The sequence below is a fragment of the Thamnophis sirtalis genome, unplaced genomic scaffold (genome assembly GCF_051295495.1).
Source record: "Thamnophis sirtalis isolate CommonGarterSnake01/CBP01778 unplaced genomic scaffold, rThaSir2_p1.2 scaffold_12, whole genome shotgun sequence".
Taxonomy (NCBI): domain Eukaryota; kingdom Metazoa; phylum Chordata; class Lepidosauria; order Squamata; family Natricidae; genus Thamnophis; species Thamnophis sirtalis.
In genome coordinates this window covers 48628326-48652515 of record NW_028261392.1, presented here as the reverse complement: position 1 = coordinate 48652515, position 24190 = coordinate 48628326, and the positions used below count along the sequence as shown (strand labels likewise).

Genomic DNA, 24190 nt, shown 5'->3' with positions numbered 1-24190 from the left:
GTGCTCTGGCGCACACACATAAACATGTATGCACATACGTTCTTGTTTGGACACTTGGTGCCAAAAAAGGTTCACCATCACTGTAGTAGACAGTCACTTATCTGAAATAGTATACATTCTTTTGCTTGAGAAGGGGGATGGAATAGAAGACTCCAAGGATCCTTCCAGCTCTTTTTTATTCTACAAATATAGCAATATTTGCATGCAATAGAGTCAATGATTGAATAGCATCAGTTAGACTTAATGCAAAACTCTTTGCTATAACTGTTATCCAGGTTATGCTCCAACTACTGATGTAAAAGAACTGGAGGTTGGTGAGATTTATCTTCATGTTCAAATGGAAATTGACAGAAAATGCAAGCAGTCCATAGTGCTTGTGGTTGGAGACTGAAAAATCATTGCTGTAAGTAGCAAAGAGAAAAATGTAATTGGACTATATGGCACAAGAAATAGAAATAAAGCAGAAGAATGGTGCCAGTTTTTGCCAATCTAAAGATGTTTTTCATTGAAACATAGTCTTCAACCAAAAAAATAAATAAATGCCAATGTACATAGACATTGCCAGACAGAGTAAACAACAAAAAAATGACTACATTATTGGTAAAAGGAGCTAGAAAAGCTTAATTAATACAGCAAAGACGTGCCTACAACAGCAGAATTAGTAAAGATTCTACCTAAACTATGGCAGTGAAACTGGAGAAAGTCATAGTGGCCAAGTTTGGAAGACATGAGTCTGCAAATCAATATCAAAGAAATGACTTAACAGATTGTGCAAAATATTATACAATATGCTACATTTCACATATTAGCAAAATAATGCTTAAGATCACTCGACACAAATTAGAACTCTACATAGGAAAAGGAGATAGCAGATGTCCAAGCTACCTTGAACAAGAAACAGGAAACAAGAGACATTAATGGGAAAGTCAAAGAATACAAAAAAATAAGTCAATAATATGTACTTCATTGAGACATTGAAGGTCTTTGAATGTTTCAACTATATCAAGTTGTGGAATATTCTTAGGAAAATTGGAATTCTAGAACATTCCATTGCTCTATGCAAAACATATACATAGAAGGGGAAGCCATACAACATGGTGTATAGAACATAGTGGCGAGGGAGACAGACTGTTCTGGAGAAAGTTTGCCTGTGTGGTTGGTCCAAGCTGACACCAACTTGATGGCAGATAATCAAGTAATCAATCAATAAAATATTTCATAAAAAGTCATGCATTAAACTTGTATCCCTGATTTGAGTGGGAAACAACTTAACTTCCCTGATATTTTCTTCAGTTTGGGGTTTTGCATGTTCTACTGGCACTTGCAGTAGGGAGAAACAAGGTGGGAATATGGCCATTTCGCTTTCACAAAGCAGTTTCTAAGGAACATTTCCCTTGATTTTTCATTGAAACAACATACCTATCTGATGGTCTGCAATTCCTACCATGCTTTAAACTATAGAAATAGTTATATTGGTCTGGGCTGAAAAATAACGTTTCTGAAACAAGCACTTTATTACTATTATGTCGAATAAATTGCTAATATGGCAATAAAATTACAGTTTCCAGTTATGGTAACATTAACTTACCGGTGAATTACTGCAAACAGATCCTCTGTTGTTCGCGGTTTATTTGGAGACATCAAAAACTCTTCTTCTACTTCAATTTGAGAGTCCTCATTTATGGGTGAGATTATAGAATCATCACTCACAAAAGATTCTTTAAAAAAAAAGCAATAAAGAAAACTGCTAAGAATCAGGTACCAGAATTTTATTACATAGTCTCCTTAATTAATGGAATTAGGTGTGTAAGAATTAGAGCTAAATATTGGATAAACTGTTAAATTAATATTAATGATAAAAAGCTTTTTTGTTTATTAAAAGAAATTGCAGATTTATGTATACACATATTCATAGATAGTCCTTGGCTTATGACAGTGCTTGGGAGTGGAATTTTCCATCACTAACCAATGCAGTCATAAACTTTAACAGCACTGCTTAGCAACACCAATCCCTGCAGTCCCAGTTGCCATTGTCAGTCAAATCCCGCAATTGTTAAGGATAACAAGTCAGCAGGTAACATCCTGCTGGCTTCCCACAGCGGAAGTCAGTGGGGAAGATGACAGGAAATTGTAAATCCCAGGCAGGTGAGTGGCTGCAACTTGGTGACGAAGAGAGCAAGGGGAGTCCAGAAAAGCATGGTTCAAGGTTAGAGAGGGTGCATGAGAGGTGCAGTGTGTATTGGGGGGTGCGTGCAGAAAGGTGCGAGGTAGTGTGAGAGAGGCATAGCTTGGATTGAACAGAGTGCATGAGAATATGTGACAGGGGTAGTACAGGTTAGGGAGGGTGGGTGCATGAGTGGCTAGCACAGTGCAAACACAGAATGGGAGATTTTCTGTAGAAGGCAGCAGGAAAGGTTGTAAATGGCAATCACATGATCACAAGGTATTGTAAAACTGGTTGTGAGTGTGAACCAATTACCAAGCTCCTATGATAGTGAGCCTATGGCACACAAGCCACAGGTGGCACGCAGAGACTTCCCTGCAGGCATGCCAGCCATCGCCCCAGGCTCAGCTCCACTGTGCATGTGCACGTGCCTTCTGCTGGCCAGCTGGTCTTCTGATCTCTGCCACGCATGCATGGGGGGCACATGCAAGGGACACACATGCATGGGAGGGTGGGGTGCATGCACAGGGGCACTCACATTGAATTTTTGGGCCTTGTGCGGGCTCCCTTGGGGCCCATTTTTGGTTTCCAGGTTGGTGCAGGAGGCCTTCCAGGCCCAAAAAAGAGTGCAAGGAGGGACGTTTGGGCACATAACAACAAAAAGGTTAGCCATCACTGTCCTATATCTTGAGACCATGGGGGTGCTGGGATGGCTGAACCCCAAGAACCAGTCATAATGACTATTTGTTCAGTGCTGTTATAACTTAGGTCATAGGTCAAGGACTAGCTCTATATTTCTTCAAAGAATCATACATTTATTAGTGCAATATGTTAATGTTTCATTGAAATTAATGAAATTCTGGAAATTATCCATTAATATGATCAAGTAACATTTCTAGCATTTGGTGCTACCATTAGCAATGTAGGAATAATTAAGAACTAACCTTTTAAGGTATCATCTTCTGTAGTTTCTTGTGTCTCAGCTGCTCTGCTATCACTGTCATCTGAGGCACTTTTGGTTGCAATACCTGACATGATATCATTTTCAGAGCATTTTTCACTTAGTGAATCTATATTTGAGATTTCTGGTTGATAATTGATATTCTCAGGCACTTTGTCATCAAGTTGGCTTATATCAAGCTGATGCTTCAGCTGATAACAAGTATCTGCTCCCCAAGTTAAGGAGTCAGACCGAGGAATATCTTCATGTAGTGGTTCATATTTTGACTTTTGTTCACAGTGTGCAGGTAATTCATATGGAGACTGCACGGGGTTAATACTCTTATTCTGTTCTGATCCACAAGTAATTTTGCCTTCAAGATTGCTTGGAAAAATTGTTGTGCCTTGTGGAAATTCAGAAAACCCACAAGCTTTATTAGTTGTATGTTCTAGCAAAATCCCTTGTACTGAATGTATTTGATCTGGTACACTCTTAGCTGCTGGAACACTCTCTAGAAATGAGTTTAGATTCTCTTGACATATATTTCTTTCAGTAAAGGTTAAAATATCTTCTCCTAGTAGTTGTTCTGGGCTTATCTGTACTGGGGAGGGATTGATATAAGACACTATGGCATCTTCCATGAAGAACTGATGTGACACTTGTTTTTTACTCAGGCGTGGTTTCATTTTGCATGAAGAAATAGCAGTTACCAAACTATGTTCTTGAATGGGTAGAAAATCTGGATTGTCTTTCTGTTTCTTTTCTTCAGGCTTATTAATTGATCGAAGATGTACTGACTTCAGCACGGAAGGTGTAATAGCAAGAGCTGGTGAAGAATTAGAATTCATTACTTCTTCTATCATATTTGATTTGTTATTGTTAAAAGCATGTAGCTGGGGTCTGGGAGCATATGGTTTAATCAAAACATTATGAAGAGCACTTAGGTCAAGATGAGTAGGAGGTATAACCGGAAGTTCTAAATCTTTGTTTAAAAATATGTTGCCATCTTTAGAAGAAGATTGTTGTAATGAGGATTTCCTTTCTGGTACTTTTGGCTTTCTTTTATTCCCTCCTGGGGATAGGGGACCAGAAAAAAATGCTGTTGGAAATGATGATGTTGGGGTTTCTGACTGACTGGAATAGCCACTTGAAGGAGAAGCTAAACCAGCCAGTTTTTCTGGGGATGCCAACTTAAACTCATTCTCAGCAGAAGGAAGAGAAGGAGTGGTGGCTCTTGATCCAGACTGTGATGTTTGAGATTCAGAACCTTCTGGTGACTTTATGCATTCTACGACTGTAGTACCCGTAGCAGTGCTTGAATTAGATAAAGATCTATAGGGATCATTAGATTTCAAGTCATTTAGAAGCCAGAGATCTGCATAGTGAGGTTGTTCAGCACCTTCATCTTTAAATGATGCAATGTCCATGGAATCAAAAGGGAGGCCCTTTACATCATTCTCATCCTGATTATGCCAGGAAGGTTTCTGTTTACTTGGCAGGTGAGTACTTTCTACCCTTGAAGGTGTGTTTGCAAACTCGAGGGGCAGCTTCATTTCCCTGGAAGTATGAGGCATATGTTGCTGCCCACTATTTATCTTTGGTTCTTTTTTCTCCAAAATATCTGTTCTAGTGTCAGATTTCCTTAAAGATGAACTGCGTTTTGGTGGGGCTGGCTTCGCCTTTGGTTTCTTTAGAGAAATGCCTGCTTTTCCTTGCTTCCTATGATCCATATAATTTTGCCAATTACAGTGAGTGAGATTGGAAGCAAAACTTGCATTCTGGCAATTTTCAGAGCCCACAGCTGCATAGTTACAAATATAACTTTTATCTCCTTTGAGTCCACAGTCAAAGTGCATGGAGGTATAGTAGCCTTCAGTATCAACTGAAAAATGTGAACTAGTCTCTGCTTTATCCAATGGAGTCTTCTCTACAAAACTGTCATAAGTGGCCATGCTAGTAAAACTTGGACAGCCCAGACTATCAGTCTTGGGATGTTCGGGGCTGAAATCTTGATGGCAGGATGCATCATGATGATGATGCAAATAATTCCACTCACTGTCACTTGTGTTGCTATTGTTAGGGTCATCTAGAAGATCAGAAGTGAAAGAACTTGCCCTGTGACCTCTAATTTTATGTTCACTGTAGTGTTCAATTATGAAAATACTTGAATCTTCATTAACATTAGAGGCAATGTTCAGTGATAATTCTGAATCACAGTGTGAAGAACCTGTCAGTGGAGGTGAAGCAGCAGGAGGAATTGTTTCAGATGTTTGGGAAGGACATGTTGAGCTACTTCCACTCCAGTTTCCACTGGATGATTGATGTTCATCTTTCTGGTCCATGTGACTGCTGAGAAGAACCCCAGCTGTGGAGATAGAGTGAATTGGACTTCCAAAGGTATCAGAGTTTGAAGAAATATCACAACTTCCAGAATCTACTATCCTTGAAAACCTTGACCTCCCTCTTTCATTTGAGTTATGATCTGGACTATGAAAATGCTGGGAACAAGCTAAACCCCTGGGATGGTGTTCTTGTGAACAATGGTTATTAATAGCATCCTTATTCTTTGTGGAAATTCGTTCTTGATTTGTTAAAAAGTGTTCTGCCTCATATGCTGAAATTTTGGCACCATTGTTGTGGTCTTTTTCATTGGCTCTAGCACCTTCACGAGGAAGACTCCTTGATCGAACACGATTGCTCACAGATGTAAACATAGAGTCACCATTATCTGTCAGCACCAATATGTTGCCAGCTGAATGAGACAGTGAAGCTACTGCACTTTGACCCCTCTGAGCACGTATTCTTCTCCGGGATGGGGCAGCAATGAGAATATCTTCTGTTTGGCACTCAGAGTCTCGGGTACCTGATCTCCTGTTGATGTTATTAGAGAAGTCTGGATTTGCATGCACAATGACATTCCGTTCTCTTGCTACTGGTGATTCATCAGAATCTAGGACATATAGATAAAATTTTGTGAGTCATCAGTCATCACACTTTTCAACTGGCTAACAAATTATGATATTGACATTGGCCTAAAAAGTTGAAAAGGTAGATTTTAGTTTTGCTAATGCCAATTTTCACAAAGTAGAATTAAAATAAAAATAGTTGCTATCTTCACACTAGATGTTTCACATAGCAGTGCTTAGCACTACCAACAATGACCCTTATTAAAGAAGAAAACTAATCTGAACAGAGAAATATTAATCTATTTCTGCAATCCTCTCAAGTGTTGTTTTCTCTGCAGACTCAAAATGCATACTTGCAAAGGAATAATCTGCATCTGAAATTAAGGAGCTGGTTAGTTTTATGCCAGCTTGATCTTTTATTTGTCGCCATAATATAATATTGATTCTAGTTCAGTGTAAGAAAAAAAAACACCCTAAGTGAGCTTGTCTAATTGAATGAACTTAATATTTAGCAATTAAAAGAAAAAAGTAATACATAAAAATGGGGTGGTGGGGGTGGACTAATTGATCAAGTTTTCAGAACAGATAATATGTGTACAACTGTTTGGAATTGTCAGCATAATCCAAGTAGGAATCAGAAACAGAAGAGCTAATTCTACTTTGTTGTAAAGTTACATTGACAGACTCTTGCAAGTCTGAAAGTACATCTCTTCCCCTCCCCAAGTTTCCTTTACAGTCCAAGGAACTAAGGAGAATCTCCTCTGAGCCTTTTGCCCTGTTCTCTATCCAGTTGTGGAGTCTACTGTCTCTTATCTTACTAGTCCCTTGATCGGGTCTTTTGCCATCATCACTGGAATAAATAAATTAGTCTGTGGCAATTTATCAGCATATTCATTATCAGGAAACATTTGTTAGGTTTTACAAGGAAAAGTAATTTAAAAATAATTTAAACTACTTAGTTTTGATGTATAGAGCAAACTAAAAGAACACAATTCAACAGAAATCAGGTAACATTGTATTTAGACAATGTGAGCTAGAGGTATATCTGTTCTACTAAGTGATACCTACAACACATTGAGACTGATTCTGTAAGGAGCAATAAAGATGGGTGGCAATATTATTATTTTTGTATCCCCCTTCCCTTTTTATTGTAAGCCGCCCGGAGTCTTCCGAGAGTGGGCGGCATACAAAACCAATAAATAAATAAATAATAAATAAATAAATATAATATAATAATAATAATAATAATATTTACAAAAAATATGAAACAAATAAAACATACCAAATGCATCATACTTGAAACCACAATCAGAAATTTGGAAAACCATTGAAAGCAAGCTAGAGTTGCATTACGACAGCTCTCTAGGAAATATTTTATTTATACTGTACCTATTTCTTGTTGGACTCTTCTGGGGATACCAGAGATGGTTTTTCTCCTTCTCAGTTTCCGTCTTCGCTGCAGTACGGATTGGGAGTGAACAAGTGAACAGCGTATACTAGCTTCTCGGTCAAAACCAACTCCTGCAATCCATAAATAGGTGACATTAGCTTTTAGAAACAATAAACAATGGTTTTGACTGGAAGACCACATCGGGTCAAATGAACTTTTCAGATTATGACTGAAAATAAATAGAAGACAGACCTTAACATTCTTTAAAAAATAATAATTGCATACCACAGCTAACCTTCCCAAAAGAGAGAAGGGAATGAGAGGAATGAGAGGAAGTTAGCTACTCTCCTTATAAGGACTACTTACCAAAATGTTTTTCCAAGATTATTATGTTCTAGAGGCCCTGATATATGTAAAATGAAAATTAGGATTCAGGAGGATGATCATTTTTTTTGTAAATTACTAAAACAAAATGGGGGGGGGGAAGAAAGATTCTGATCTTTTTGCTGATATGTAATAGGGAGGTTAAGATACTATGACAAATCCAACTATTTTTGGATTTCCCATATGTCAATCCATGTAAAATACCATTCAGATTGATGTCATATTTGTACCTTTTGACACTGATTTCTAGGTACAAAAAAGAGTCAACAATTAACGAATATGTCAGCCTCGATTCTGATGCTTGCTTTTCGGCTGCTATTGAAATGGGGAGTGGGGGCATGGTATTTGGGTATGGGAAATAAACTGTACAGGAGGACTGTTAATTGGGAATTGTTCTCACCATCTACTGCACATGTGCCAAGGAGGGGAGTTTCCCACCAAGGCCAACTGTCCGGCATACCAACCTGATGATGATTTTTGAAGATGTCTCCCACCTGACAGCTGTGGAGATATTGGATTGAACTATGGACTGGGGTTACCCAGGAGAGGGGTATGGGTCATGTATTGATATCTAATGCTTTCACACGCTTTTGCTCAGATCCAGCTTTGCTTAGCTTCTATTTACTTATAATCAGTAAAAGTACTCTTAATTCTGCAAAATGGAGTTGAGTGGTTTCTTTCTTGGTTATTAAGTGAAGCAGCCTTGACATTAAGCTGGATCTCATCTCGCACCCATCCCGGAGCTGACACCTTCCGAGGGGGGTGCATCCAAAACCTGAAGGATGTCTCACCAAGGCAGTGATCAAGAAGATATGGGAGCAGCTGCATCTGCCTGCCCTTTGGAGATGGAGCGAATGGCTGGCCTGCACTTGGAAGAACGATCCGTTCGACCCCGATGGACTTGGGGAGTGGGACGGAAAGAGGACCCTGAAGAACCTCTGACTGGAATTACTATGAGGAGACTCAGAAAACCAGTGGCTGACTGGCGGGACCCAGAGAAGGAGAACCTTATGATGTCCCAAGCGATGAAACTCTTTGAAGGGGCATGGGAGATGCGCTGAGCCCGTGAGAATGGTCTGGAGAGAGAAGCCGATATCCAGGAACCAGAAGGGAAGTATACAGAAACCTTGTTTGATCCGAGAGAAATTGGAGGAGACGAAGGGGGAGTTGAACAAGATGACCCAGTGCCGACCCCAATCACAGTAGCTAGAAACATTTCAAGAGGAGGAGCCCCTCCCCGCAGACCCCGGATGGCTACCCCCCCGGTAGACTGCAACCCTGGTATGAAGTGGTTGCTGATGTGGAAATTGACCTGGCCAGGCTGAATTACCAGGGGGAGAGTGAGAACAAAAAATCCCCACCTGCTAACCCCCCCAGGAACCCCAAAAGGAGGGAAAAGTGGATCTGCAAGCAAACCAAAACCCTTCGTGTGTTTCTGCTGTGGGAAGGAGGGGCATCGCGCCATTAATTGCCGCATCAAGATGATCCAAAAGTTTCCCTCTCGGAGAGAGAAAAGACTGGAAATACCTGCCAACAAGAGAAAAGAACCTGCTCTGAAGGGGGAGGAACCTTCTCAGCATTTCCGCCCTGGTGAGAGGGGGGAGGATTCCCCTAGCTCTTCGGAAGAGACTGAAACCGAATCTGATGATGAACGCCTGGTAAGTTCCCGATCAGGACCCATGACTATCCCAGTTGAGCTAAGGGTGCCTTCTTCTGGCGCGCAAGAGAAAATGCTAGCTTTTTTAGATTCCGGATGCACATGATGCATTATGAGCCCGGAAATAGTAGAAAAACTGGGATTGAAGCTTAAAACTTTAAAAGCTCCAATCGCTTTTTGCCAACTGGATGGTTCTATTGTGGGAGGGAGCCCTGCTCATTTTGTAACTGAGTCTATTGATATGTGGATGGGAACCCACCAAGAGACAATAAGTTTTATTATAGCCCCACTAATGGACTGGCCCCTTATATTGGGATTACCCTGGCTGCATAAATGGAACCCCCGCATAAATTGGAGGAAGGGTTGGTTGCACATCTGGTCTGCTACACCCCCTGAGAAGGAAGGAGGGGTTCCACAACCAAATAACACAAACCCCAACCTGGCAGCCAGAGGGCAAGAAACGATTGAGGGGGAGGAAAAAATCCCCAGAGAGTACTGGGACCTGAAAGATGTTTTCAGTGACACGTCTTCTGATAAATTACCCTCACACAGGGCCACCGACTGCAGCATTGATATTCTCCCTGGGGTGAAACTCCCTAAACCTCAGATTTATTCAATGACCCCTAGAGAAATGGATGAATTGAGAAAATTCATTGACAAAAATTTGGAAAGGGGATTCATTGAACCCGCTAGGCCCTGGGTTGCTGCTCTGGTCTTATTCAGAGAAAAGAAAGATGGCTCCTTTCGTTTGTGTGTGAATTTTAAGAACCTGAACGTGGTATGTGTCCAGAATCTCTACCCATTACCGTTAATGAAGAACATGTTGGCCCAGCTGGGTAAAGGAAAAGTTTTCACAAAGTTAGTTCTACGAGAAGCCTATTACCGAGTCAGAATTAAAGAAGGGGATGAGTGGAAAACTGCATTCAATTGCCCTCTTGGTTGTTTTCAATTCCGTGTTATGCCATTTGGACTACAGGGGGCGCCAGCCGTTTTCATGCAGTTAATTAATGAGGTTTTGCATGACCACCTTTACAAAGGCATGATGGTCTATCTTGATGATATCCTTATTTACACGGAAACACGTGAGGAACACGTGAAACTAGTTTGTACAGTGCTGAAAAAACTTCGGGCAGCAGAACTGTATTCTAAATTGTCTAAATGCGAATTTCATCAGGAGAAGGTGGATTACCTAGGATATTGCATCTCCCATGAGGGGATAGAGATGGACCCAGCAAAGATCTGAGCAGTCACCGAATGGGTGGCCCCCCACACCTGCAAACAGTTGCAAAGTTTCTTAGGCTTTGCTAATTTCTATCGTCAATTTATTCCTTCATTTGTAGAATTCCCCTGCCGATTACGAACCTCCTAAAATCAAAGGGGGAGGCCAAACCTAGACCAGGTAAACCTTTGAACTGGACTATGGAATGTCAAGCTGCATTCGAAAAATTAAAACGACTTTTTGCAGCTGAACCAGTTTTGAAACACCTGGACATGGATTCATCATTTGTGGTCCAAGCAGATGCTAGTGATCTTGCAGTGGGGGTGGTGTTGCTTCAGGCAAATGCTAATGGAAAGTTACAACCCTGAGCTTACACCTCTCGAAAGCTAACCGAGACTGAGAGGCGATGGGCTATATAGGAAAAGGAGGCTTTTGCAGTCAGGTGGGCCTTGATGACCTGGCGTCATTTTTTGGAGGGGGCTAAACACCCTTTTGTGGTGTGGACTGATCACAAAAATTTAGAGGCATTAAGAACCCCCCGGAAATTATCCCCCAAACAAATGAGATGGGCACAACACTTCAATAGATTCATTAAAGAATTTTTACTGGAACCACAGCCTTTGTCTCCTATGCCTTCTACTGGAGAATTTTTAACACAGGAATATCTCTTTAAAATGTTTAATGATTTTAAACAAGAAATTAAGGAATTTGTATTGGAACTATATGATGATTTAAAGTCTAAAGTTAATCAAATGAAGGCGAATACGTTCGCAGCCGTGTCTGCCCTGTCAGATTATTCTGCTGAAATAGAGAACAAATTGGAAGGCTTGGAGAAGGCTAATTTTAATTTGACTACCAATATTCAAATTTTACAACAAAATTTAGAGACACTGAAGAACAGCTTATGATGATAAATTTTAATAGGAAGGCATTTGCAATAAGAGTCAGAGGATTCCGTGAAAAGGAGCAAGAGAATCTGAAACAGACCTTTGCTGAAGCCTTCAGCCATGCGGTGGGAAGCCCGGGACTTAACTTTGATTGGCAGATTCGGAAAATCTATCGCCAGAACTCATTGATAGCGGAACAGCGACAGCTCCCGAGGGACATAATTATACATTTCTCTACAAAAGAATCTAGAAACGCGATTGTGCAAAAGTTTCATAATAATACTCTTCGAGTTGATGACCAGGACCTGATTGTCTTCAAAGATATACCTTTCCAGATGTTGAAAGCAAGAAGGGACTACACCTTTTTAACTAAAGAGCTCAGGAGTCAACAGATTCGATACAGATGGGAGGTCCCTGCCGGCATCACGGTTACATTTGAGAATCAAAGATTTCGTCTTAACTCTGTTTCAGAGGCTCGAGACTTCTATTGTAGGACTTTGAAGGCGGGACTTCCTGACTCACTTGGAAGAGAGGGGAGACAAGCGGAAGGAGAAGGCAAGCGACAGGCCAGGTGGCTGCAAGATGGAGGGGGTAGCCTTTCCTCCCCCGGAGAAGCAGAAAAACGGAGATCGAGAATTTAGACATTTCAAAATATTCGCCAAAATTGAGGACTGAATGGGGGTTTGAGACCTCTCTCCGGTAGAAAAAGCGGACTAATTTTTATTAGAAGGGAAAGTTGTGTGAAACTACTTTGAGCTAGATCTTAAATTAATGTCAGCATAAATTTGATAGTGGTAAACATCAGACAAGCAAGGGATGAGGGTAAAATATATGTGGAATGATTTACGTTGTTTAAAGCTTATTAGAAGAGAAAGCCAGTTGGGATTATCTTAAGATAGGTGTAAAAAGAATGCGGAATGATTTATGTTGTTTAAACTTTGTTAGAAGGGACTACTTTAAAACAGAAGGTTAACTGACTCTTGCTGAAAGTATTATTTGAATATGTGGAATGATCCATGCTATTTAACTCTTATTAGAAGGGAAAGTTGGTTGAAATTACTTTGAGTTAGATTTTAAACAAATGTCAGCATAAATTTGATAGTGGTAAATATCAGACAAGTAAGGGATGAGGGTAAAATGCATGTGGAATGAACTACGTTATTTAAATCCTATTAGAAGAGAAAGTCGGTTGGAATTATCTTAAGATAGAAATTGATTTCTGTGTAAAGTAATACTTGATCTACGCTGCTTAAACTTTACTAAGAAGGGGAAGCTTGGTTAGATTATTTTGAATTATTGTTTGAAAAGGAGGTTAAGAAAGATCATTTACGCTGTTTAAATTTTATTAGAAGGGAAAGTTTGATTACTCTTCTGTAAAGTAATATTTGAATATGTGGCATGAACCACGTTGCTTAAATTTTATCGGAAGGGATCATAAGGTTTAGGAAGAGGAACGGGAGAGTCTACAGAAGGTTGGGGTAAATAGCAAAGAAGTAAGAGACGAGAATAAAATATAGATAGAATGATTTATACTATTTAAGTATAGATAAAGATGGGGGGCTGAGATCAACACAAAGAGTGGTTTCTTTTTTTTTCTTTTTTTTCTTTTCTCTTTTCTTTTCTTTCTTCCTTTTTTCTGTTTTTCTTTCTTTTGACATATTACTTTTATTTTTTAATCCATATGTATACAAGATATTTTAGACAGAAGGTAGTGCCAGGTGTGGGCCCTGGGAAGTCGGGAGGATTAGGGATGGGGATTTGTGGGGGTGGGTGGGGGGGGTGTTAACATAGTCTTAATAAGATCAAGAATGTATTTATATACGGTGGTTCTTTTTTTCTTTTATTTTTTTTCTTTTTCCCTTGGCTCATTTTACTTTTATCAGATCAAACAACACTCGAATAAAGGCATACACCAAGGAGGGAGGTAGAGGGAAAGAAGAGGGAGGAGTAAGGAAGGAGTAAGGGGAATGTAAGGAGGGTGTGTGGGGAGTAAGGGGAGAAGGAAGGCTTGAGGGGAAAGGGAAGTAGGAGGGGAGTGTTAGAGGGAGAAAGGAAAGTTGGAGGGGGTAGATGGGGTGTATGGAGGATGGAAGGGTTAGGTGGGGTTGTGAATGATGAGTTGTGTTTCCTTTTTATTTGTTCGTTTTATTTCCTTTTTTTTTCTTTTCTTATAGCAAATACTCTGTATATAAGTGATTGCAAATGGAATGTGAAAAAAATGAATAAAATATATTTTATAACGAATAGATTCAATTTCACTTTGAAGTATATCCCAGGAGGGAAGAACTTTATGGCTGATGCGTTATCCAGACTTCCTCAATATAACAGCTCAACGCTTAGTGTCATCCACACAGTCATACCAACGAAAAGCCTTGCTGCTCCGGTCATCACCAGAAGCCAGACCAGTTCCAATTTGGAAGTCACAAAGGACCTCATTGCAAAACTCAAGGAGGCCCTTGAAACTGCTGAATGGTTTCACCAACATACCGATGAGTGCACCATGAAAGATGGTCTGGCTTGGATTGGGGCTAAATTATATGTTCCCGCAACTATTAAGAGCCTGGTTCTTCAACGTGCTCACGACTCACACATGGCTGGGCATTTTGGTTTTGTAAAAACCCTGCATCTCATTAAAAGACAATTTTGGTGGCCCCCATTAAAGAAGGACATTGAATCTTATGTAGCCAACTGCCCCACATGTGCTATGGCGAAGCAGCCACTGGGGAAACCCCAGGGATTGCTCCAAGGGGTGGTCCGTCCTGAGGCACCATGGAAGGAGATATCTATGGACTTCATTGTTGAATTACCGGAAAGTCGAGGAAATATGGTAATTTGGGTTGTTACCGACTTGTTTTCCAAACAGGTTCATTTTATTCTTTGTTCCAAGATCCCATCCACTAAATCCTTAGCTAAGTTGTTCATTACACATGTATATCGTATACATGGAGTGCCGGACTGCATTATCTCTGATAGAGGGGTCCAATTTACCTCCTTATTTTGGAAGGAGTTTTTGAAGTTGATAGGCTCCGCCCAGGGCCTAAGCTCCACCCACCACCCTCAGACTAATGGGGCTTATGAGAGGACTAATTCTGTTCTGGAGCAGTACCTCCAATGTTTCATCAATTACCAGCAGGATAATTGGGTGGAATTGTTGCCTCATGATGAGGTGGCATATAACAACTCAGTGCACAGCAGCACGGGATTTACCCCCTTCAAAATAGTGTTCGGACATGATTTTGTGCCTATTCCCAGGGTACCTCGAGAAAAACCACAAGTGCTGTCCCTATCTGAGTGGGGTGACCAACTCTGAGAGATGTGGCCCTTGGCATACCGAGCGCTGGATGCGGCTCATTGGGCACATAAGAGACAAGCAGACAAAAAGAGAACGAAGCCGAGGGATTATAAAGTTGGTGATCGATATATTTATCCACCAAGTTTCTCCAGACTCACAAAAGTCTAAGAAATTGGGTCCCAAGTATGTTGGCCCGTTCCCAATTGTCAAAGTCATAAACCCTGTGTTCGTACATCTGGAGTTGCCTAAATATCTCAACCGTGTGTATCCGGTGTTTCATGTCAATCTTCTGAAGCCGGAACGTACTTCTCCATTGCGGGGCCCTTTGACAGCTCCACCGGCCCTCTTCTGATTGAGGGAGAGCAGCATTTTGAGGTTAAAGAAATTTTGGACTCTAGGAAACATAGAAACCGCGTTCAGTATCTTGTTTCATGGAAACACTTTCCTCCCTCGCATGCTGAATGGGTCGATAAGTCCCATGTGCGGGCTCCTCGGCTCCTGCGTAAATTCTACTCTACCTACCCCGACAAGCCTTGACCTCGATTGATTTCTCCTTTTTCCCTTCCCTCTTCTTTTATGTTCTGTTGTTTGTCTGTTTGTCTGTGTTCTTTCGTTTCTGCAGGGATGATGTCCTTTTTCCTGGAGGAGGGCCAGATGTCAGCCTCTGTTTTGCTGCTTGCTTTTCGGCTGCCATTGAAATGGGGAGGGGGGGCATGGTATTTGGGTGTGGGAAATAAACTGTACAGGAGGACTGTTAATTGGGGGTTGTTCTCACCATCTACTGCGCATGTGGCAAGGAGGGGAGTTTCCCGCCAAGGCCAACTGTCCGGCATACCAACCTGATGATTTTTGAAGATGTGTCCCACCTGACAGCTGTGGAGATATTGGATTGGACTATGGACTGGGGTTACCAAGGGGAGGGGAAAGGGTCATGTATTGATATCTAATGCTTTTGCACGCTTTTGCTCAGATCCAGCTTTGCTTAGCTTCTATTTACTTATAGTCAGTAAAAGTATTCTTAATTCCGCAAAATGGATTTGTGTGGTTTCTTTTTTGGTTATTAAGTGAAGCAGCCTTGACAGAATATTTTGTCTTCAACTGGCAGAGTTTTCTAAGTTCCAGGCAGGATTTATTTGCTACTTAGTTTTTAGATAGTTGAAACTGAAGATGGAACCACCTGAATGCAAAGCCCATGACGTCTCACTGAAGTGGAGATTCATTTTCAACTGAATGCTTCCTCCTCTCATTAATAATATGAACAGGGTCTTGTTTCCATTTGTTCATAAACTTGGCAAGACTATTTTCTAAACAAATACATCATAGTCTTCTCTCAACACTAAAAATCTGGTGTAAGGACCACTATATGAAGAAAAATAAGGTTAAAAAAATAATAAAACACCGTCCATTTTAATAAAAAAATGTATACTGTCAGTATCTGTCAAGAGTACTAACTAGGTGGACTGAGTACTATTTTACAATACTATATTTAGTCTATTCTGAACTGTTTTATAATTAGTTATCAATTTTTGCTTTTAACTGTAACGTGCTAGGAATTATCTGTTGGGGACTGGGAGGCAAGAAGTGACAAAATATCCACATGTATCATGACTTATGATACAAATACATAATGATGGGGCTTGCATTACAATATCATTGAACACATCATTTTACATCATCATTTTTACAACATTGTGATTTACTGAGAATGCCATTGTGCAGTGACATAGAAAATGCATTAAAAATAAATGTATTGTTGTATTGACGCACACAGTAATTATGGTGGTAGGTTAATAATAGTTTAAGTTGTATTCCCACTAAAACCTGATTCATTATAAAGTTGTACCAAAGCAGAAAAACATTTATTTAATGCATTGTGTAGTTATAAAGGGTACGCTGAAGGAGAATACATAAAAGCATTGCAGATAATTCAATGTGGCATTTTGATCATGGGCAAAGCATTCAATGGGCACACACTTCATCAACCTTCAAGCAGCTGCACATGATTTTGCTGCACATACTACCCTAACCAAAACGTTTTCTGGACATGGTCAAAAGAAACTGCCATTTCTCTATTAGGAGTTTTCCTTCAGTAATGGGAATTATTCAACCCAATTACTAATATTGAATATAAGCCATGTTGATTTTGGCTTATAAATAATAACATTCTTTACAAATTGTATAAAACCTATACTAACATATTTAGCATTTTATTTTATTGTTTGCTTCCTTTGTAAGTGAGTCTATCAGGTCCATCTTCTGGTTACAGAAGAAAATGTCATAGTGAGTCCAAGCTTTCAGTCAATGGAACAGATACTGTATGATACATCAAAACAGATTTCCTTCTTGTTGGTTTAGGAATTTATTACCATACTTTCTGTCGCATAGCCAAATGTCACACTTGATAAAGCTTACTTGTAAAGTTGAAGTGGGCCAATGGATTGGCTGCCCATGTAGCCATCTTGCAATTCTGCATCACTGGGACTATCTATTCATATGGCTTTTGATGTGATTGGTTTTCTTACTGCGTGGGCATGATGGGATTGGCCAAAAGTAATTTAGCATGATTTCTTGAAATATATGGAAGTGCGAATTTACCTTGGGAACTTTATTCATAGGAACACCTTATCTACGTGGAATGTCTATGAATCACCTCTTGTTAGTTCTCCTACTCTTCTGAATGATGATACCAGAAATGTATCTGCCATATTGGTGTTTTAACTGGAACATCCCTAATGGGATTCAATGATGGATCTGTTATTGCTCACAGCATCAAGCAAACAATTTATTGTGGGTGATGGTGATAGGGAGATCCTTCATTTCCCAAAGACCTTTGGTAAGACTGTGATGTACTTGAAATATATCAAAGTATATCATGCTTCCACTGGCTGCTTTGATATTTTGAGGAGTGGATACAGGGGAATCAAAGTGGCTCTTCAAAAATTTACGTAGGTCTAGTGGTTATGACTTGAAAAGCACAAACTCTTTTTTTAAAAAAAGCATTGGTATGCTCAACTGAGGTACCTTTATGCCACTGGTTCTTATCAGTGTATATATTAAACAGTGTATTAACTCTGACATTAATATTATTTTATTGTGTACTGATACGGAAACCTTCATGACTGCTCAGAGGCAATACTGTGTACAGAGAATCTTTTGAGATCTAAATGAATAGATTAGTCTACTGTTCACAATAGATTCATTTTTGGTTTAAACTATGGAATGAGATGAGGAACCAATGAGCCAATACAGCTAATTCAGAAATGTTACTAGTCATGGATTTTCATTCTGATTTCATATTATTTTGCAAATTCCTGTCTCTTTCTCTCTTTTTATGTATCATATATAATAGAAAGATTTCTAATAAGTGAAGGAATTTTTAAAAATAAATTGTACACATCAATTTAGAACATTATTCCTGTACTCTTGGCCTTGGAGCATTATGGAAGGTATTGAAGCAAATATAAAATGCTATTAATTTGCTGTAGCACTTATGACTCATATCATATGTTGTTGGTGAGAAATATTGTATTGTTTTATTACAGCACATAACAAACATGATTATCTCATAGTGTAAAAGGCTGCTGAATTCAACTATGCCTTTCTAATCCAAATATATCAGCATCAATGTCCATGCATAATCACAATACAGAAATTTAATGTGAGGACTTTCTCATTGAATTTAATGGGGCTCATTCCCATCTTAATAGATGTTAAAGTTATCAAAACTTTTAAAGAAATCTTATATTTATATATACCCTCCTATTCTTTCATAAGGGCCTAAAGTTGTGGCTCTGCTAGCTGGCTTGGGGGAACAGCACAATGGAGTGGTTGATTAACAACAGATCCCAACTTCCCTCATTCAGTGCCCAGCACATGTCCTTAAATTGTAATGTTTGATTTTAATTTATTTACGCCTTAATGTATGCCATGTTTTCCCGAAAATAGAACCTATCCTGAAAAATAAGCCGCATCTTAATTTTTTATGTTTGCAATTAATATAAGACTTATCCCAAAAATAAGCCCTAGTTAAGATCCCACTCACTGCATCCCACCTTCTGGTTGTATCAGGTGAGGCGAGGCACATGCATAAAAATCAAGCTAGGCCAGGGGAGGGGGGGATGGAGCTGCTCCATGTGCCCGGCACCAGCTTACCTTAAGGACTGCTACAGCATAGGATGTCTGGCTGCAGTGGTCTTAAGGTAAGTGGATAAGACCTGGTGGTTATTTTGGGACACAAAAGAAAATAAGACCAGATTTTAATTTTTGGGAAACACGCGTATGTATGTATATAATGTATATGTATATATACACTTTTATGACTGTAAGTTGCCCAGAGTTACCGTATGCTAAAATGGGAGGGGGGGGTGTTTCCCAATACAATATATAAATAAATACATTTGCTAATTGTAAAATTCTATATTTAGAGAAATATTTACTGCAATAAAATAAGTGATTAAAACTGCTTCAAATCAACCACAACAAAAAAAGGACAAAATATTTGTACCAGTGACGTTGATGGGGATAATACAAGAGGAAATCACTTGGGCATCTTGTTTCATTTTCTCCTCTGGAGTTGGGAGGGGTAGTGCTTTGCTCCAATTTGTTTGTTTATCCAGTGTAGAAGGTATATTATGTACTGGATTTTTCGGCCTCTGCCCTAACATGATATCTGTATCTTCTTCCTCCGAAGGGTGGTGGGACTGTAAATAAATACAATCAAAATTAGCATCCATGCATAAACAACAAAATAGTAAGAATTGGAAGTAAAAAAAGGAAGGAAATTCCTTGAAATGTAGACAAACTTTCTTTCATGTTGTTTGCATGTAGACTTAGAAATGAACAATTTACATATGATTGACAACCTGCAGCACTGATTTCAGTAGAACTTTAGCATGGCCTTATGAATTGATCTCATGTTCTATATATTTTGAAAGAAATACATATTTTGTATTTTTAAAATACCTGATTTTACTTCAAAGTAAGGTTTCTCTGAAATTAACAGAATTTAAACATAGGAATATTGAGCTATGGATTTAAAGTCAATCAAAGGTGTTGCATTCACTCTGTCCATATGACATATTTAACAATGTCAAGTTAAGATCTGGTGATGGCATTCACAGATCCTGAGCTTGAATAATGTTAAATCTGGGTTGTTGTTAGTAGTTGCTACGAAATATAAACCTGGTTCATTTGATTAATTTACGGGTCATAATACAGTGTTAAATCAGAAAACGGGGTTTTGGTCACCAGATTAAATATGCCATGTGAACACAGCCATCTAATAATAAATACTGGGTATCAACAGAAGTTTGAACCAGGATCTTTAGAATATCTAACAGACAATTGTAATTCAGAACAAATAATTTAAACAAGGGACAAAAGATAAAGACGTAAGATACCAACTACCTCAAAGAGTAGAATAAGAAAGAAAGAAAGAAGAAAGAAAGAAAGAAAGAAAGAAGGACTGTTGTGCTTTGTTGCTTTACTATGTGCGAGTAAAACAATAGAACAATCTAGATAATAGCTAAAGAACTAAAAAAATGACAGTTTCTTGAATGATAAATGCAGCGTTTTCCATTTTTAAAGTGCATATTTTTTAATCAATCATCATACTCTAGAGACTGAAAGAAGCCATCCTGAAGTTTGTCTATTACCTAAATTCAATTTTCAATGTCAGTTCTGATGACTACTTGATATTTTGTTCCTTTGCTTATTCGGAAGCATTTCATTCTTTTAGTTTTTGTTAAAGGGATAAGATTTAATTTTCACATTTTTTAAAGTCTGTCAGAGTATTTAAATACTTTAATTTTTTATAACTAAGACCCACAGTCAAGTTAACTTTAGTTTATTTTTGTCAGAAATATGCTGCTGAAGGCACAAAATAGACTTACAATCATTCTTTAACCCCCAACATCTATGCTGAAGGCTGCACTTCACAGTGATTTATCCAATTTATATCAAGCTACGTTCTTACCTTGCCAGAAATGCCTGTAATATTGTAGTGCTAACTTCTACAATATTATACATAAAAATGTAAAAGAGACCCGTCTTCTTAGAAGATATTTCTGTCCATCTCTAGGTTAGGAAAACATTGCCATTTTCTTTCTTTCCAGCTTTTGTGCTGTTCATAGCAGCCATGAATAGTTCATATAAACTACAAGCACAAAAGACTTTGTTTCCAAGGTAACCTCTGAGCTAAAAAGTTGGTGCACACACACATACACAAAAAGAGTCCCCTATAGCCTGTATTAGCTTGCATTTTGTGACCAATACCTTCCCTGCATAACAATGTCTTTTGGACAAAGGAAGTGAAATGACCTGACTACAATCTCTGACGGTCTGCCAGGGCTGCTCTTCAGCAAACAATAGCAGTGATAACAGTCCTTTGACTAGGTCCATGCTGTAGCTTTAACACCATTGGATACATTCTTGTAGTTTTCCGAGATCACCATCTATTTTTCCCAAGCTATATACAAATTTAGTTCAGGCATTTAAAACTAATCAACAAAAGGAAACTTGCTCATCAACTATTAAACCTAACACCAAATTGGTATGGAGGATGAAAAAAAGTTAATAAAGAGATACTGGTAAAAGTATGAAATAAAGACAATAAAGTTAGTCGACCAAAAGAGTAGCAAAGAAAGATTAGGGAGTGAATGGGACAGATTGTATGAAGAGGTTTTATTCGGAATTTTTCCAATACCTTTTTACTCCATGGGGTCATGTGGCAACACTCAGTAGGGGAAGACGAGCGGGTTCTATAAAACTATAAATATGAAATGTGGAGGGAGAGGGAAATGATTAAAAATTAAGACATACAACAAATGTTTCTATGATTTTTGATCAAAGTACATCTGAAATGCATGGTGTAGCATTAAAAAAGTTTCTTATTGCATTCTGTTCCTGTGAGAAATAATAAAGTTTTTATCATGAGAATCTGTTTATCAATTATAATATGCTGCTTAATTTCTGCATATTTAGACAGAATGGTTAGCTACATGGAGGATGCTAATGGGCATAAAAATGCCATGCAAGCTCTTTGATAGTTGACAAAACCATCCTTACAGCAAGAAACAATTCACTGATTATTTAATTCAATTTCCTCTGGTTTCTGGGTTTTAGGGTAGGGGTAGTATCAGATCAATAACTTTTGCCTATTAATCTCAAGTAATCTAATCATGGAATTTCTTCTGATGAAATTGAACCATGTATAATTTATAAAGAGCTAGTCAACCCACTGAAGCATTAAAATAAGTTTTATTTTTTCTTCATAATGTTGTCCTTATTGTTTTATAATAATTTATTTCATATTAGATGCACAGCAGTGACGTGCAGTCAGGGGAGGCAAGGGAGGCAGAGCCTCACCACTGTCATCATGAAAAGAAAAATGTAAAAGGAAAAAGGCTGAGGTAGTTGCTGCCAGAGTCACAATAGATGATTCTGCTTAGTACTTAAACTGTTTAAAAAAGCCTCTAAAAAGTGCCCTCTACAGGAGGAGGTGGGAGAACCACGTGCCTCATTTAGTCTGACTTTATGATCACTCAAGCAGAGTTAAGCAAGGGTTAAAAGATGAAAAATTCCTTATGTAGATGAGGCACGTGGTTCTCTTGCCTCCTCCTGTAGAGGGCATTTTTTAAGAGGCTTTTTTAAACAGTTAAGCAGAGTCAACCATTGGGGACTCTGGCAGCAGCTAGCCCAGCCTGACTTCAGTAGCTCTTACCTTTTTCCTTTTACATTTTTATATTTTCATGATGGCAGACAAGAGCAGAGTTGAAATCCTCTGTATTGTGAAACAGCTGGAAAAGGTATGTGGGTTGGAGGGAGGGGGAGGAATTCAAAATTAATGTAATTTGTAAGTAATTGTAAGTAATTTGTGTGTGTGTATTTGCGTGTGTTTGTTTCTTCACTCAAACAAACTCTCTCTCAATTTGAGAGAGACTTTGTTTGAGAGTGAAGAGAGGGAAGGGGGTAGGAGAGGCAGGGAGGGCAGCCCACCAGCTTTCTTTCTCTGTGTCCGGGGCAGCCCGCCAGCAGAGGCGGGTCTTTTACCTGCCTCTGCTGGCAGGCTGCGGCTTTCTTTCTTTTGCCCAGAGGCGGGCAGCTCAGGCGGGCTGCAGCCTCTGGGCAAAAGAAAGAAAGCGGCAGCCCGCTGCTGGCTTTCTTTTGTCCACCGCTATGTCCGATATAGAGGTGGCCCGCCTCTATGTCGGACATAGCGGCGGGCAAAAAAAAGCCAGCAGCAGGCTGGCGCTTTCTTTCGCCCAGAGGCTGCAGCCCACCTGAGCTGCCCGCCTCTGGGCAAAAGAAAGAAAGTGCCAGCCCGCCACTGGCTTTTAAAAGAAAGCCAGTGACGGGCTGGCACTTTCTTTGGCCCCCCTGTCAGAACTCAGGCGGGTGAAATAAGAAAGCGCTTTAGACAGTGGGATGTCGGGCGAGAAGACTGCCTCACCAGCCATAAACGTCACCGCACGTCATTGATGTACAGTACTCATGAAACTGATTGCTGTTAGGTGATGTAGAAACATCAGTAATAACACTATCAATGTGAGTTAATATTGAAATTGGCCATGATGGCTGAGAATGACAGCAGTGATAATTCAAATATTTGGAGGGCATTAGTTTGGAGAAAGAAGAAGAATCAATCAATGAGCTGCAAAACACTATGACCATAAAAGTTCGTTTGAAAAGAGAATATTATGGAAAGATATAAAGCCTTCTTCAACTACAATAAAAAAATTTCAACATTGTTCATTCATTCATTAAATCCCTTCACTCAAGCACAGGGTGGACAGCCATCTATAAATTATAAATTATAGATTAATATCACCAAAAGTTCCTATTCTAATATTATGAAAATCATTAGTATACATGTGCTGAACTTGCTAGTCTGTGAATATGAAGATGCAGTGTTAAATCACTTATTGTAATTGGATGTCGCTATACAACGTAAGTGAAAGTGAGACCTGTGAAAATGTACAGCAAAACATGTCACAATTACTCTTTTCCTGATTCAAAAAATTGTATCAGCAAGGGGAAATAATTGTTATAGGCTGGCTCTATTTTCTTGAAAGGAATGTACAAATTTTTTTTTGGGGGGGTAGTGTACGCTATGACAAAGAGAAAGCATGTAATTCAAACTGTCAGGCAGAAGTAATTAAATTCCACAAGAAGGAATAGGTCACCTGATAAACAGAAAACTAGGAGACATTGCATTTACCATTTTAACATCTGGCAAAAGTGGGGGCATCTTTTATTGCTGAAAAGAGCTATCCTTCAAACAACTTGCAGCAAAAAGATATTCCAGGGGACAAGAAAAATATATGCTCCATCTAATTTTGGATGGTGTCCAGT

At 39.2% G+C, this 24190-nt stretch overlaps 1 protein-coding gene across 3 annotated transcripts in view; it reads right to left on the bottom strand.

Moving 5' to 3' along the window:
* NHS (NHS actin remodeling regulator) overlaps nucleotides 1–24190 on the bottom strand; it is a 295198-nt gene that overhangs the window by 5484 nt on the left and 265524 nt on the right. For 2 of the 3 annotated variants that reach the window (XM_014062797.2, XM_087726337.1), the window contains exons 4-8: nucleotides 21543–21605; nucleotides 19344–19539; nucleotides 7400–7531; nucleotides 3109–6054; nucleotides 1589–1718 (exon numbers count right to left, since the gene is read on the bottom strand). In XM_014062797.2, the coding sequence (XP_013918272.2) occupies nucleotides 1589–1718; nucleotides 3109–6054; nucleotides 7400–7531; nucleotides 19344–19539; nucleotides 21543–21605 (3467 nt within the window). The remainder of the gene's footprint in view (nucleotides 1–1588; nucleotides 1719–3108; nucleotides 6055–7399; nucleotides 7532–19343; nucleotides 19540–21542; nucleotides 21606–24190) is intronic. The other variant, XM_014062798.2, reaches the window with a different exon arrangement.